This window comes from Passer montanus, unplaced genomic scaffold, assembly GCF_014805655.1.
Source record: "Passer montanus isolate IOZ18808 unplaced genomic scaffold, ASM1480565v1 scaffold156, whole genome shotgun sequence".
Taxonomy (NCBI): Eukaryota; Metazoa; Chordata; class Aves; order Passeriformes; family Passeridae; genus Passer; species Passer montanus.
The window spans coordinates 97,225-112,741 of NW_024362716.1; the positions used below are offsets into that span (position 1 = coordinate 97,225).

General features: G+C 54.1%; 2 protein-coding genes and 1 long non-coding RNA gene across 4 annotated transcripts; 2 read left to right on the plus strand and 1 right to left on the minus strand.

The window, feature by feature from the left end:
• The first annotated feature begins 24 nt into the window (after positions 1–24).
• Positions 25–4,913, plus strand: DAPK3 (death associated protein kinase 3). 2 transcript variants are annotated; one of them, XM_039702419.1, is made up of 9 exons: positions 25–226; positions 730–874; positions 1,943–2,303; positions 2,577–2,706; positions 2,859–2,907; positions 3,029–3,055; positions 3,155–3,307; positions 3,732–3,777; positions 3,918–4,913. In XM_039702419.1, the coding sequence occupies exons 2-9, from the start codon at positions 813–815 to the stop codon at positions 4,458–4,460; spliced, it is 1,371 nt and encodes a 456-aa protein (XP_039558353.1). In that variant the 5' UTR covers positions 25–226; positions 730–812; the 3' UTR covers positions 4,461–4,913. The 2 variants fall into 2 exon arrangements, with proteins under 2 accessions (XP_039558353.1, XP_039558352.1); XM_039702418.1 differs by having other exon boundaries at positions 201–256.
• Positions 4,914–6,835: 1,922 nt separating this feature from the next.
• NMRK2 (nicotinamide riboside kinase 2) lies at positions 6,836–13,115 on the minus strand. Its single transcript, XM_039702444.1, has 8 exons — positions 12,930–13,115; positions 10,946–11,036; positions 9,769–9,817; positions 9,394–9,565; positions 8,462–8,533; positions 7,840–7,946; positions 7,347–7,432; positions 6,836–7,262 (listed from the first exon to the last, which is right to left on the minus strand). Exons 1-7 carry the CDS (start codon positions 12,953–12,955, stop codon positions 7,350–7,352), a joined length of 600 nt encoding a protein of 199 aa, XP_039558378.1. The 5' UTR covers positions 12,956–13,115; the 3' UTR covers positions 6,836–7,262; positions 7,347–7,349.
• Positions 13,116–14,126: 1,011 nt separating this feature from the next.
• Positions 14,127–15,340, plus strand: LOC120499055. The gene is made up of 3 exons (XR_005626791.1): positions 14,127–14,181; positions 14,330–14,496; positions 15,235–15,340. It is a non-coding gene; the product is annotated as an uncharacterized LOC120499055 (long non-coding RNA).
• The last annotated feature ends 177 nt before the right edge of the window (positions 15,341–15,517 follow it).

The following is a 15,517-nucleotide window of genomic DNA, read 5'->3' on the forward strand; positions in this document are numbered from 1 at the left end:
TTGCAGGAGGCGCTTGGCACTGTCAAACCAGACACAGCTGCCGGTGGTGGCTCTTTGGGTTCGGGAGGGATCCTGCGGCGCTCGCAATGGCCGCCGGCAGCCGGCCAGGCGCGGGCTGCGTGTGGCGGGCGGGGCCTATTGCGGAGGTGGGCGTGGTCTGTGCTGGAGGGGGCGGGGCCTGCTGTGGTGGAATGTGGCGGCGGCGACGCGGGCGGCGGCGGCCCAGGTTGGGGAGCGGGGCCGGGGCCAATGAGGGGTTTGTGAGAGGCGGTGTGGGGCCGGGAGGGCGGGCGAGCGGCTGTGGGGTGGCAGAGCGGTGATGGAGGGAGGCTGCGTGCGCTGGGGAGGGAGGGATGGCGCGGGGAGCGGTGTTGTGGGGCTGGAAGGAGATGTGCAGGGGTTGGGTGTGGGGCTGTGGGGGCTGTGGGGGGTTTGGAGGGGGCTGTGGGGCAGGGAGGGTCAGTGGAGAGTTGGGATAGAAGGGGAAGTGGGCCAGGAAAGGGATGAGGAGGATTGGTGGGTGGACAGCGGGTGTGGGGCCTGCGGAGCAGGGAGAAGCTGTGCCCCCTTCCCTTCCCTTCTCTCTCCCCTGGGTTTTGGGGTGTGGTGAGACCGGGGGGCATCCCCGGCCCCCAGCTCGGGGCTGTGCGTCCCCCGGGGACTCGGGGTGCCTGCTCTGGGTGCCGGTGTGAGCTCCCGGGACACAGCCCCCCTTTCCCGGTGCCGCAGGTGCTGATCCCCGGCTGCTCCCCGCTCCTGACACCCGGCGCTGGCAGCGGCGGGGCGGCTCCCGCTGCAGCGGCCCCGCAGCCATGTCCACCTTCCGCCAGGAGAGCGTGGAGGACTTCTATGAGATGGGGGAGGAGCTGGGCAGGTGAGGGACGACATCCCGCTGCCTTCTGGGGGGCTTCCAGGCTGCACCCCCTGCCAGGCGCTTCACTGGACCCGCTGCTGCATCCCCGTGCTGTCCCTGTGCCCCTCTGTCGGCAGCGGGGCCAGGGCAGTGCAGGGCCAGGCACCTCTGGCAGATGGAGATTTTTTAAAAAGAGTTAATTAGCGTTGTTCCCGACGGAGCTCCCGTCCGGGGCTGGCGGCTTCCGGCCCTCCGCGGTGCCTGCGCCTGGCCCGGCGCCTGGGGGAGGATCCAGGGTGACTCAGAGCCCGCAGATGGGATTTAACCAGCCGGGATGCAGAGGCGGCGCTGGGGGAGCTGCCTCGGGATCCTCCAGCGCCGCCTCGGCCGCGCCAGCCCCGCGCCGAGGCTCCTCCTCGGGCACTTGGGCAGCAAAAGCGTTTTGGGTCACTTAAGTGTTTTTTTTTTCAAAGCAGAGGAACTTCCAGGAGTTGCTCCAGGTTCTTTTGCCTCTCTGTGGCTGTGGTTGTTTGCGAGCCTTGGGGAGGGATGTAGTGCCCCTGGCAGGACCCCCACTCTGCCCCCCAGGGCTGTGCATGTCCCTGGCTGTGATTCAGGGATGTATAAAGGTGTAAAGGAGGCTCAGGTCCAGGTGCAGTCGCTCTGATTTCAGGCCTTTCCCCTCCACCTGCCTTCTCCAGCAGGGCTTTAGGGTCTTCCACAACCACTGGGCTCTGGGATTTGCTCCTGGGGGCTCCTGGCTGGGAAGTGGGGGCTGATGGGGACATCTCCCAGCCTGGGTGATCACAGCAGCACCTGAACAGCACAGGGAGGATGAGCAGCTGCCACATTCCGGGGGGGAATTCCCTTCCTCCCAGGAGGAAATCCCTTCCTCCCAGGAGGAATTCCTTTCCTCCGGGGAGGAATTCCCTTCCTCCTGGGAGGAAATCCCTGGTGCCAGGGTGTGCAGAGCCCGGGAGCGAGCGGCCATCCCCAGATCCCACTCGTGGGCATTCCTGGGGGGCAAAGCTGCATCCTGCCGGAGCTGCTCCCAGCCAGGACACCCTCTCCTCCTCCCTCACCCCTCAGCGGGCAGTTCGCCATCGTCAGGAAGTGCCGGGAGAGGAAGACGGGCCTGGAGTACGCGGCCAAGTTCATCAAGAAGCGGCGGCTGTCGTCCAGCCGCCGGGGCGTGAGCCGCGAGGAGATCGAGCGCGAGGTGGACATCCTGCGCGAGATCCAGCACCCCAACATCATCACCCTGCACGACATCTTCGAGAACAAGACCGACGTGGTGCTCATCCTGGAGCTGGTGTCCGGAGGGGAGCTCTTCGATTTCCTGGCCGAGAAGGAGTCCCTGACGGAGGAGGAGGCCACGCAGTTCCTCAAGCAGATCCTGGACGGGGTGCACTACCTGCACTCCAAGCGCATCGCCCACTTCGACTTGAAGGTGAGCTCTGGGGGCTGCAGAAACTCTGTGTTCAGCTCTGGGAGCAGGGATAAACTCCCAGGTGGGCTCTGGGGGCTGCAGTCTCTCTGTGTTCAGCTCTGGAAGTGGGGATAAACTCCCAGGTGGGGTCTGGAAATCAACGCTGAGGAGTGGGGGTCAATGCATTCCTGCGGAGCAGTGGGGCTGGTGCTTGGGATCTGTCCCAGCTTGAGGCACATCCTCTCCTCTAGTGTTTGGGATCTCTCCAAATCCACTCATCCTCTCCCCCCACAGCCAGAGAACATCATGCTGCTGGACAAGAACGTGCCAAACCCTCGCATCAAACTCATCGACTTCGGGATCGCCCACAAGATCGAGGCTGGGAATGAGTTCAAGAATATCTTTGGGACCCCAGAGTTTGTAGGTGAGCATTCCTGGGGGCTCCTTGGGGTTCTGAAAGCTTTGGATTAATCCTGGAGATTCACCCAGCACTCGGGTGCTGCTGCCAGGCTGTGCCCATGGGGCCAGGCTTCCTTCCCCCACAATAAATCCATTTTCTCCCCTTTCCTCCTAAAGCCCCAGAAATTGTGAACTACGAGCCCCTGGGGCTGGAGGCTGACATGTGGTGAGTGATTCCCCTCCCAGGCCCCTTCCCATGGCTCCAGCAGCCAATTCCTCGTGCTGGTGCATCTCCCCTCAGCCAAAAGCTCTGTGTGACTTCATCCTCCTCTCCCTCTCTCTTCCAGGAGCATCGGGGTCATCACCTACATCCTGTGAGTATAAGGCAGCTCTGGAGGGGACCGGGCTGCAGGATGAGCCCCCCACCTCGGCCTGGAGCCTTTTTGGGGTGCCCCAACCCAGTCTCTTCTCAGGCTGAGCGGAGCCTCCCCGTTCCTGGGGGAGACAAAGCAGGAGACACTGACCAACATCTCTGCTGTCAACTACGACTTCGATGAGGAATATTTCAGCAACACCAGCGAGCTGGCCAAGGACTTCATCCGCCGCCTGCTCGTCAAGGACCCCAAGTGAGGGACAGGGAGAGAGCTGGGGGTCCCTCTGGGAGAGGGGACAGTCCCCCCTGCCCACCCTGCTGTGCACAGGAGAGGGGGACAGAATTCCCCCTCTCCTGCCTGCGCCAGGGTGGGGTGAATTCTGGGCTCACCCCGAGGGTGCAGTAGCTCCACTGGGGTTTGGGAAGGTTTGAGCTGGGCCCCAAGGGCTCAGGGTTTGGGAAGGAGCAGTGGTGTCAGGAGGTTCCCACAGGATCCTCTGCCTGTGTTTCTCTTGAGGAGCTGGATACAGCTCCTGCCTGGGGGGCCCTGAGTGCAGTGAGTTTGCCCAGGCTCAGACCCCAAAGGCAATCACAGGATCCAAGCTGCTTTTGCAGGGCTTTAACAGGGAGAGAGGAGCAAAGCCTCTGCCCTGATGCCAGCCTTGCTGTGTTTGCAGGAAGCGAATGACCATCGCCCAGAGCCTGGAGCACCCTTGGATTAAGGTGAGAAGTTAAAGAATCGGCACTTTTTGGGTGCCTGACCCCCCGAGGCCGGGGCTCTGCTGCTCCCCCAGCCCTGTGGGGGCCGGTTTGCTGTCACTGCCTGTGGGTGGGTGCTGCAGCCACAACTGTCCCTGGCACAGGTGATCAAGAGGAGGAACGTCCGCAACGAGGACAGCTGCAAGAAGCCCGAGCGGCGCCGGCTGAAGACCACGCGCCTGAAGGAGTACACCATCAAATCCCACTCCAGCATGCCCCCCAACAACACCTACATCAACTTCGAGCGCTTCTCCAAGGTCATGGAGGAGGTGGCTGCGGCCGAGGAGAGCCTCCGAGAGCTGGAGAGGAACAAGAAGTCCTTCCAGGAGGACATCGAGGCGCTGCTGTCCATCTACGAGGAGAAGGAGTCGTGGTACAAAGAGGAGAACGAGAGCATCAGCCAGGACCTGCGGCAGATCCGGCAGGAGCTGCAGAAGACGGAGGCGCTGAAGAAGCAGGCGCAGGAGGAGGCCAGGAGCGTGGTGCAGGCTGCCAACGGGCTCAAGCGGCGCTACCGCAAGCTGGAGAACCACTACGAGGCCCTGGCCAAGCAGGTGGCCTCGGAGATGAAGTTTGTGCAGGAGCTGGTGTGGTCCATCGAGCGGGAGAAGCTGCAGAGCAGCGAGGGCGACGGCAGCATCCGCTAACCCGGCCGACCCCGGGGCTCCGCTGCTGCCGGTGCCCTGCTCACCCCCGGGCAGTGCCCCCAGCCTGCCCCTGTGCCTCCCTGGAGCCCCCACTCGGGGGGCTGGGGCTGTGCCACCCCGGGGCTTGGCTTCCCGCGTGCAGCTCCTGCCTGGCTCGTGTCCCTGCGCTCCCCGTCACCGCTGCCGTGCTCCGGGACGTTTGTCCCCCCCTGTCACCCGTGTCCCCGAGCTGCCCCTGTGCCCCGTGGGGGGGTTGGTGGGCACAGCTCCCCTCTACACTGCAGCAGCAGCCACGCGTGGGCTGGGACCAAGGACTGATCCCTGTGTGGCCTCACACTCTGCAGCCCCCCGGCGGCCCCTGCGCCCCACACTGCCCCCGGGTGCTGCACCCCGTGTCCCCGTCCCAGCCCTGGCTCCCCCTTTTCCCAGAATAAAGGTTTCTGTCTAGTGGGGTGGCTGCCTCAGCTCCTGCCGTGGCGGGACAGGGCTTGGGAGGGAGATGAGGATGTGCCCCACTGTGCTCCTCTCCCAAAGGGATTTAATTTGCGTGGAAAAATGCTTTTTTTTCCTTATGAGACCCAGTGCTGGTGGATGAGCTCTCTGTGGGCATGGAGGGAGGTCAGGGGTGGTTTGTGGGGTGTTCCCAGGCTGGGGGAGCCCCCGGCTCCTCTTGCCTGAGATCCCTCACTGCTGGAGACAGGGGGAGCCAGGTCCCAAAGCGCCACATTCCAGAGAACACCAGAGCAGGGAGCACGTTTCCCCTGGGAGCACCGCGGGCTCTCCGATTGCCTGTGGCCCCCTGGAGCCAAGACCCAGCAGAATTTGATCCGGGGGAATCACCAGCCAAATGCCAGGGCATGGCAGGCGTGCCCCTGGCTGCCCAGGGTGGGTTCAGCTCCAGGCCCAGGGGATTTGCTCCGTTTGGGATTTATTTGTCACTCTTCTGTGGCTCCCTGGGGATCAGGGGGGCTGTGCCCCATGTCCCTGTCCCTGCTGACGTTCCAGCAGGTGTAGGTTTCACCCCCATGCATGGGACACGTGTGGCTGTGAGAATTTAATCTGCCCTGGTGTTCCCTGCCAAGGGAGGTGGCGTGACTGGGGCTGTCCCAGTGTCCAGCACGGGCTCTGGCCACGTGAGGGGACACCTGGGGGCTCGGAGCCCTCAGGGTGCCCCATCCCAGCTCTGTGGGTGGATCTGGTGCAGCCCCAGCTCAGCTGGCACAGGCAGTGGGTGAAAGGATGTATGGAAATCCTATAGGCCCGGCTGTTCCCAAAGGTCACATAGTGAGAAACCTTTCCTGGATTCTCCTCCTGCCGAGGGTTTGGGTTTCACGCTCCCAAAAGGCTCTTGGAAGTCACTGGTCATTCACCCCAGCCTCAGAGCAGCAGGGGATCTCACGTGGATGCATGAAATGCCACCAAAGGAGCTCTAAAAAAGCAGAATTTGGGGTGTGATTCATGATTTCATGAGCTCTCCTAATCCTGAAGCTGTAGGAACTCGTGTTGGAAGGGCTGCGCTGCCCGGGGGTTCCAGTGCTCTGAGGTCAGCAGGATGTTCTGCTCCAGCCCCTCTTGCCCGTGACAAGAGACACCAAAATGCCTTTTTTAGGCTCCCATTTCTGCTTCCCAGAGTTTGGCAGGAGGTGGGAGCCAGGGCTTTTCCCTTATAAGTCTTCCCAAACCCCAAAGGCTTCTGCACAGCTTCAACCAAGCTGTGCAGGCACAGGGAAACCCCACGGCTGCAGCCTGGGAGCTGCTGTTCCTGCCAGAGCTGGGCTGGGGGCAGTGCTCCCCAGGGTGACAGCTCACAGCAGGGTGGCCCTGCCATCAGAGAGGGCTGGGTGTCCCCAGAGCTCTTCCTGGCCGTGGCATCCCTGCCCAGCACAACTGGGAAATCATCAGCACAAGGAGATGGATCTGGCTCCCCTCAGGCTGCTGCAAGCCCCCCCACTGTGGGTTTTTGGGTGACTCCTCATTTACTAAAATTAAATTAATTAATTAAAAGCAGCTGCTTTTCCAGAGCAGTTCCTAATTCAGGCCCCAAAATCTTGGGATAGAACCCCCCCAGCCAAATGATTTCAGTGCCTGAGAGCTGCCAGTGCTCATGCCCAGGTTTTGGATGGGCAGCACTCAGGGATGGCACTGCTGAGGCTGAAATTTGGATGCTGTTTCAGCTTTAATGCCTGAAATGGTTCCTAGGGAAGCACAGGAAATTCTCATTTCTCATTCCCTGAGAAATCCCCCCAGTTCACCTCATGGATCTGAATTCACAAACTGAGCCTGTGGGAGCACCCAAAGCCAAGCAGTGACACGTGGAGGGAGCTTCGAGGCCACCAGGGCTGCAGTTCCAAACACCCAGCACAAAGAGGCTGCTGTTGCTTTTGGATGAGCTTCATACCCATTTTTATTGCAATAAAGCTGAGTGATGGATTACATCAGGACCTCAGAAGGAGACTGAAGTGGATTTTTACTGAGTTGGTGATGTTACCAACAAGCCTTGCACAAAAAGCCTTTCTGTCTGCAGGAGCTCTCTGGTTTTCCCAGCACAGCTCTACTTGCTCTGCTATAAAAATGCTGTTTCCAGCTTCTCTGTAAGCCAGTGGAATACAAAATAATTAAAAAATAAACCCCACCGAGGCGATCCTGTCCACGTGGTGGGAATAAGTTATCCTCAGTTTTCAATTATATACAGAAGGGACTTGCCAAAGGGCAGTGGGAGAGGAGTTCACACCAATTCCCACTCCCACTTCCAAGTATTATTTACATCGCGCTGTACACGGATCTTTGGGATCCTCCCAGACCCTGGAAAGGAAAAAAGGTTAAAAGGATGAGCTCCAAGCTGTTCCCAGCACAATCCCTCTCCTTCCACCCTCTGGAGATAGTTACCTATCAGCAATTTAGGAGCTTGTTGTGGATATCTTCAAAGACTTGGTTGTAGAGGTCATCCCTGGACTTCAGGCCATCTAAATAAACTGGGAGAGAAAAGGGGGAGTCAGGCTGGGCTTCCCAGCACAGTAAGATTTTGGGAGATTAGTTTTAAAATATTTCATATTTTATTGACCCAAAGGACAACTTGTTTTTCTATTGGAAAAACAGAACCATCCTGAAAATACAATGGCCTGTGAAATTCTTATCATTATAAATCCCTTCTTTTGATTTTGAACTTTTTTGTCCCCTCTGAGTCCTTAAGAGTACAAAGCAAAAGGGAATAAATTCTTAGCTCTAAAACTGACAGTATTTATCCAAAGTAGGCCAGGATTACAACTTGAGAGTAAAAATATCACCCTGCATCATCACAGTGGAAGCTTCCTCGAATGAAATCACCCAATTCCTTAAATTCCAAGGCTGCAGGATTTGTGCTTGGGGAAGGAAGACTCACCCACATCCACGCCAGAATCCTCCATCTCCTTCCTGTGCTTGAGGTACATGGGCCAGACGTGGCCGTCGAAGAGGCCGGGGGGGTCGGGCACGGTGTAATTCCGGGTACTGCAGTAACAGCATGGACAAGGAATGTCAGGGGCTGAGGTTCAGGCTGGGCTGTGATTCATGATTTCATGAAGGAAATTCTCATGGAAAGGATTGTGAAGGATCAGCACAGGCTGCCCAGCAATGGTGGAGTCCCCATGGCTGTGTTTGGAAGGGGTGGATGTGGCACTTGGGGACGTGGTCAGGGCTGAAGGGTTCATGGCTGGACTCCATCTCAGAGATCTTCTCCAACCCCAGCCTGTCATTCCAAGCTGACCACACCAAACCCCCTTCCTCCCCTTCTGGTCAAATCCCCCACTCTAATCCAACTCATCCCAGACCCTGTGAATGTCCATCCCTGGCAGAGCCCACGGCCAGGGGTGTGGAAGGCGTCCCTGCCATGGCAGGGCTGGGATGAGACGACCTTTAAGGACCTTTAAGGTCCTTCCAGCCCCAAGCCCTCCATGATTCCATGACTAAGAGCAGCGTGAAGGACAGGAGGGAAGGACTGGAGGCACAGCCAGGAATGTTCTCACCTCCTCCTCCTCTTGCACTCGTGGTAGGGCACTGCCAGGTAGTAGCGAAGGTCAAAGAGCTCGATCAGAGGTCTGGGGAGGGGACAAGGACACAACGTGGAGATGTCACTTTTAATGACAGCAAAAAGCATGAAATCACCCCAGACACCACAGAAATCTCTCTGCCTCTATGGGATTTGTGTCTGTTGAAGACAACCCAAGGGCAAGTGCTTCCCTCACGGGTTTGTTAACTCAAAACCATGGAAAGCTTTTTTCAGAAGGTCAGAATGGCCCAAGCAGGGACTTGTCCCACCCAAAACCTGCCACTGGTCCTGAGGGGGATCAGAGGGGATCCTGTGGAGGATCAGGCACTGGGCTGGGAGCCCTGGCTCTTTCTAGAGCATTCCAAAATCAGTTTGCAGCAAAACCTGGGACAGGGCAACTCCTCAGCTCACGTTCATGGAAGTCCCCAAGGCCAGGCTGGATGGGCTTTAGGGTCCCTTCCAAACCACTCTGGGATTCCATGGTCCTCCACAAAAACCCAGGAGTTTCTCTGCCACAGCTTGCTCCTCTCACTAAGCTCAGTGTAGTCAGTGCTAAGCAAGCACGGGAGAGAACTGTTCCTCAATTCCAGGAGAGATTCCAGGCAGTGAATGGATTATTGCCTTCTTCTCACCAAGGAGGGGAGCTGAGGGGAAGCCTGCACCCCTCTGCCAGCAAAAATCCTGCTCTGAAACTCCCCTGGAGTGCAAGGCTGGGTCCTAAATCAGAACCTTAAATTCACCTCACTTCTACATTTAGGAGTTAATTTTACATTTTCCAGCAGGAAACTCTCCGGGGTGAGAATTCACAGCAAGGCAGGAAGGGGAAATTAGTAAAAAGGAGATTTTAGCTCTGGCACGAGGGTTTAAGGATCTTCCCTGGCAAACCATGAAGAGTTCTCCAAACCTTACTTGTAATTATAAAGCAGGAAGCCTTCAATGACCAATATATGGATATCTTGGGAGGCTGGCTCTCTAGAGCCAGGTGTGACGTTCACCCCGTGCGAACGGGCAAACTTCACTGGGTTCTCAATCCAGGCCCGCACTGTGCTCACCATTGCCTCCATATCCAGGGAATCCAACACTAGTCAGGAGAAAGGGGGTGGGTGGGAAAAAGGGACACCATCAAACACCAGCAAACACCACGGGCTCCAAAGTGTAAAATAGATCGAGCTTGGTAAAGTTACAGTTATGGAAATTTACTGTTAAATCTTTTAATAACGAAAAAATAAATACTTAGGAAAAAGAATATACATTACTGCATCCTATAGGGAACACTGCTCTTACCATCCCATTGCTTAAAGCCGTCTTCCCCGACTTCTATTTGATCTTGTGGCTGAAATATAGTGAGCAATAAAACATTGCTGCAACCTCAGCGGGATCAGTTCCCTCCGCTGCCGCCAGCGCCTGGCCACCACTGCACCACGCTCCACCCCTGGGCACTGCACCAGCCCCAGCTGGGCTGCAGGACCTTCACTCTCCCGGCCTGCCCCAGCCCCAGCAGCTCTGGGAAGCTCCCTTGGCTCACTCAAACCGCTCTGGATAAAGGTTTTTACGTTAATCACTCGATACGTTGGTTGTTAGTTGGTGAAATGCTACAGGGTGTGGTTTGTAAATTGACATATAGGGATTTTAAAGTGTGGATGCAGTCAAATAAGTGCTAGAATGTGGTTTTTTTAATAGAATAGGTATTTGAACTCCTCTAATAAACATGCAGGTGGGTATAGCAGCACTTTGGTTGCTCAGTTACTGCTTTCCTCATGTGGGCATTCACTCAAAAGAGAAGTCACAGATTTTTATGGACAATCAAACAATGCCTCCCCCAAGGGCTCCTAAGTGATCAAAGACTGAGCACACGATGCTGCGGCTGGAGCACTTCATGTTCTGGGGATGACCCCCAACTGCTCCAAGTCCATTCCTGCATCTCTTGGACTTCCACGTGTGGTGGGGCCCAGGGATATCATCATTCCCATGAAACGTGCAGGGTTTAGGAACACTCTGCACTCCCAGGCAGAAGGCACTGAAACTCTTCTGCATTCATCTCTGCAATATTTTAACTGGGTTCTCATACAGATCTATCAAAGTTCCCCCATAAAACCCCCCTTCCATATTTAAGCCAGCATAGAGGTGCTTAAATCCTAAAGCATCATTTAGCAGTCTCATTCTTAATTTAATAAAATAACGTGGGAAATCCCAATATGGAGAAAATCATTCATGCAGAGCAGAGTAAATAACCTCTGACTGAAATCAGTACTAAATTTAAATCTGTTGTTAACACTTAAAGGCTCCTGTGGCATTTGTAAAGGTCAGGAACTTCCCACCTGCCCAGTCATTTAAAAATCAAATACATATATATATATATACATAAAAAGCCCCACAAACCCATAAAGCTTGTGGCTCCTAAGCTGCCAAAACTGCATTGCCCTGCATGTAAAATCAACACCGCAAGGAAGAGGAGACTCACCTTGAAGAAATCATCCTGATGGACCACGCAGCAGTTGGGGAGCGCCTTGACGAGCCTGTTGGTCAGGGTGGTTTTGCCACCATTGGTGACCCTGCACGGAGCGGGGCGAGACAAAAGGGTGGAAAAATCGCATTAGAACCGGTCTGGGAGCCACGGGGACCGGGGCAGGACAGACACCGCGGAGGGAGCCGAGCCCTGAGGGAGCCGAGCCCTGAGGGAGCCGAGCACGGACCCTGAGGGATCCGAACCCGGCAGCGGGAGCCCCTGAGGGAACACTGACTGACTCTGAGGGGACCCGAGCCCCTCAGGGGACCCCGACATTGACCCTGAGGGACCCGAGCTCCTCAGGGGACCCCGACATTGACCCTGAGGGACCCGAACTCCTCAGGGGACCCCGACATTGACCCTGAGGGACCCGAGCCCCTGAGGGCACCCCGACATTGACCCTGAGGGACCCGAGCTCCTCAGGTGACCCCGACATTGACCCTGAGGGACCCGAGCTCCTCAGGGGACCCCGACATTGACCCTGAGGGACCTGAACTCCTCGGGGGACCCCGGCATTGACCCTGAGGGACCCGAGCTCCTCGGGGGACCCCGACATTGTCCCTCAGGGTCCCCAACCCCGCCCGCGCCCCCCCCGTTTGAATTTCCCGCCCCTTCCAGCGCCGCTCTCCGATTGGCTGCGACCACACCCCAGCCCCGCCTTCTCCCCGGCTCGCGATTGGCTGTCACCGCCCCCCCCTCCGGGCTCCGCCCCTCTTCCAGCGCCCCGCGCGCGCGCTTCGGCAGGCGCGTAACGGCCCGCTCCGATTCCCGCGCGCGCGCAACGGCGGCGCTGAGGGGAGCGCGCGCGCGCGCGGGGCCGCCATGGCCGGTCCCTCACAGCCCGGGATCCTGAGGGGGAGCGGAACAGCCATGGCCGGTCCCTCACAGCCCGGGCTCCTGAGGGGGAGCGGAACAGCCATGGCCGGTCCCTCACAGCCCGGGCTCCTGAGGGGGAGCGGGGCCGCCATGGCCGGTCCCTCACAGCCCGGGATCCTGAGGGGAGCGGGGCCGCCATGGCCGGTCCCTCACGGCCCGGGATCCTGAGGGGAGCGGGGCCGCCATGGCCGGTCCCTCACAGCCCCGGCCCCGCTGCTCAAGATAGAGCGGCCGAGCTGCCCTCGCTCCCTCATACGCCCCACAACCTGTTCAGTGTAAAAGCCTTGAATAACTTAACTCTTTCTCCTTTTTATTTTAAATCCCGTAGCTGTATAAATCCCTCGGTCGCATATTATTAATGCATTATCATTCTAATAACCCATATTACCCTTCGCCGTTCCATTTCTGGAACTCTCCCGTTGCACTCTCATCCCGTCCCAGCACGAGCACAACTTAAATCCTGCTTTTTAAAATTAAAAGTAATGCCCTTTATACACCAGCACCCCATTTTAATAGAAACGGTATTTCCCCCCTCTTCCTTTTTCAGAGAAAACTTTAAAATAATTTTCTTGGTCTATCTGGCCTCTAAATTTACTTGAGAGAGTGTTTTTTGCCATCTCAGCATCCCTCCTCTTAAAACTATGAAAGGATATAAATCTGTGGATAAAAGTATCTCTACAAATATATAAACGTGTAAATATAGAATTTGCGTACCTAAATATGTATATAACACAAATAAGTATATAAAATGTAAAATGTACATAGATAAGTCTGTATGAAAGGATGTGCTGCCCTGCAAAACTCCGTTGAAGCAGCATCCACCCTTTAAATCCTATTAAATATATAAAAGGATATATCAAGCAAAAGCACATCTAAAAGTATATATTAAGATATATATTAAAGAATATATAAAAGTGGATGTCACCCTGCCGTATTTAAGCATCACGAATTAACACCCATCAAGTTGCATCATCTCGCAAATCCTATATCCCGAATATTATTTTATAACCATATAAACCAGGAAAAAACCCATAAAATAAGCCAGATTTTAGCAGGGACTTACCCTCCGATGCCTATAATATATTTCATTTTGCCGAGTCGCCTCTTGAGCCGGAATGTGGCGAGGGAGGGGTGACAAAAAAAAAACCCCAAAAAAACCCAAAAAAAAAGAACTTTAAGCGGAACAAAAACCCCGCTGTCCCTGCTCCCTTTCTCCCCAGGATCTGCTCTGCCTCCCCGAGCCTTTCATTGAGGAAAAGGCGATTTTGGGGCGGATTTATAGGGCCGAGTCCCCGCCCCGAGAGCCCTGTGACCGTCATGAGCCGCGATGTCACGTTCGGGGCAGGGCGGCCAAGCCGCAATGTCACTTTTGGGGGGGTTCAACCCTCAATGTCACTTTTTGGGGAGATTTAACCTTTCAATGTCACTTTTTGGGGGGGTTGAACCCCTCAATGTCACTTTTTGGGGGTTCGAACCCCTCAATGTCACTTTTTGGGGGGGTTCAACCCTCAATGTCACTTTTTGGGGGGGTTCGAACCCTCAATGTCACTTTTTGGGAGAGTTTAACCCCTCAATGTCACTTTTGGGGGGGATTCAGCCCCTCAATGTCACTTTTTTGGGGGGTTCGAACCCTCAATGTCACTTTTTGAGGGGGTTCAACCCTCAATGTCACTTTTTGGGGGGGTTCGAACCCCTCAATGTCACTTTTTGGGGGGGTTCAACCCTCAATGTCGCTTTTTGGGGGGGATTCAGCCCCTCAATGCCACTTTTTGGGGGGGTTCAACCCCTCAATGTCACATTTTGGGGGAGTTCAACCCCATGGTGTCACATTTTGGACAGTTTCAGCTCAATATTGTCACATTTTAGGGCAGTTTTACCCCTCCCAATATCACATTTTGGGGGGGTTTCAGCCCACCCTTCAGTGCCCCATTTTTGGGGGGTCCAACCCCACAAACCCCAATTTGGGATCCTTTCACCCAACCCTCCAAGTCCCACTTTGTGCTGCCCCAACCCTCTAATTCCACATATTTTGGGGTGGAACAGACTCCTCAACCCCCCCAAAAATCCCATTTTTTGTTGGAATTCCACCCCCACAAGGTCCCATTTGAGGGGATTTCACCCCCCCCTGCCAGCTCCCGTTTTTGGGGGGCTCATCCCCCCCATGTCACACTCTGGCCCTGCACCTGTCCCTCTCCCTCGCTGGCCCCATCACCAAAAATAACTTTTTGGCCGGCTCTTCCTTTTCCTAAATTAGTCATGAGGCAGGTGGAAATGTCACCCTGCCGCCATCCCGCAGCCACAGAGGAAATCATCAAGTCGGGACTTTTTCCTCCTTTATTCCCCAATTTCCCCCTAAAAAAATCTGATTATTTGACACTCATCCAGAGATGGAATTTTTCTCTAAACTCTAAAAAAAAAAAGGGGAATTAAATTTTAATTCTTTTAATTTTTTTTCCTTTTCAGTCAAGCTGTTCAGAGGAAGGAATGAGGAGTGAATCGTCCCGGAATGTCTCTTTACAAGGAATTTTTGGAACAGTTTATTTTTTGTAAATAGACACAAATTCCTGAACTATTATCTCTGCAGAGCCTCCTCCTCCCCAGTTAACTCCCATAAAATGAGGCTTTTTAAGGTAAGTTAACTCTACACCTTGTGAAACCTGGGCTGTAATTTGAATTATTCCAGATGTTTCTTAACTGGGGCTCTCGGAGCAATGTCAGGCTTTTCAACAACATTTTTTATGTTTATAATGTACATTTTTAAATAATATCTTGCCCTGTTCTTCCTTTTATAAAACCACATTGTGGCAGGATTAAAAGGTTAAAAGTATCAAAGGTTCCCAGAGTTGTAAAGGGATGGGGAAAAAATCAGCAACACCAAATTTGGGTATTTGGGGTCCTGTTTGACATTTTACCTTGGGGTCTTCAGCTTTTACTGTGTAAAATCCAAATATCCGGGATTCCAAGGGAGGTTTTTAAAGCAATATACATATTTTTTATATATTTATAAAATAAATAATATATGTGTGTATATATATATAAAGCAATATACATATTTTTTATATATTTATAAAATAAATAATATATGTGTGTATATATATATAAAGCAATATACATATTTTTTATATATTTATAAAATAAATAATATTTGTGTGTACATATATATTATATATATAAATAAAAAATATATAATATATGTATTTTTTTAAATCTCCTTTGCCTCATTACACCCCATGGCACCATGCCACTCCTTATTCATATCCCCATTATTTGCATTATTTTCATTATTTCCCTCAAATTATGTTTGGCACCATTAGCTTTCATTCAGAGCTGCTCCTGAGCTGTGTTTAATTTGAATTTCTCTCTTTCAGGCCTGAAGAAGTTTGTGGTCTCAAACCTCCTTTGTCTCAGCTCAGCTGTGTCCGTTGAGCTAAAATCAAAATGAAAATAAAAATAAAAATGTTGTTTTTCTCCTCAGAGCCGTTTCTGCTCCTCAGCCACAAGGCCAAGTGCTAAAATGAGCTGCTCATGAATAAACATGAGCTACAAATTGAGGAAATTTTAACTGGCAGAGGTCAAGATTCTGGAGGTTTTGCAGGGAAGAAATTAAAGGCAAGAAAAGAAATCCAGAATTTATGGGTGGGAATGCAGCAA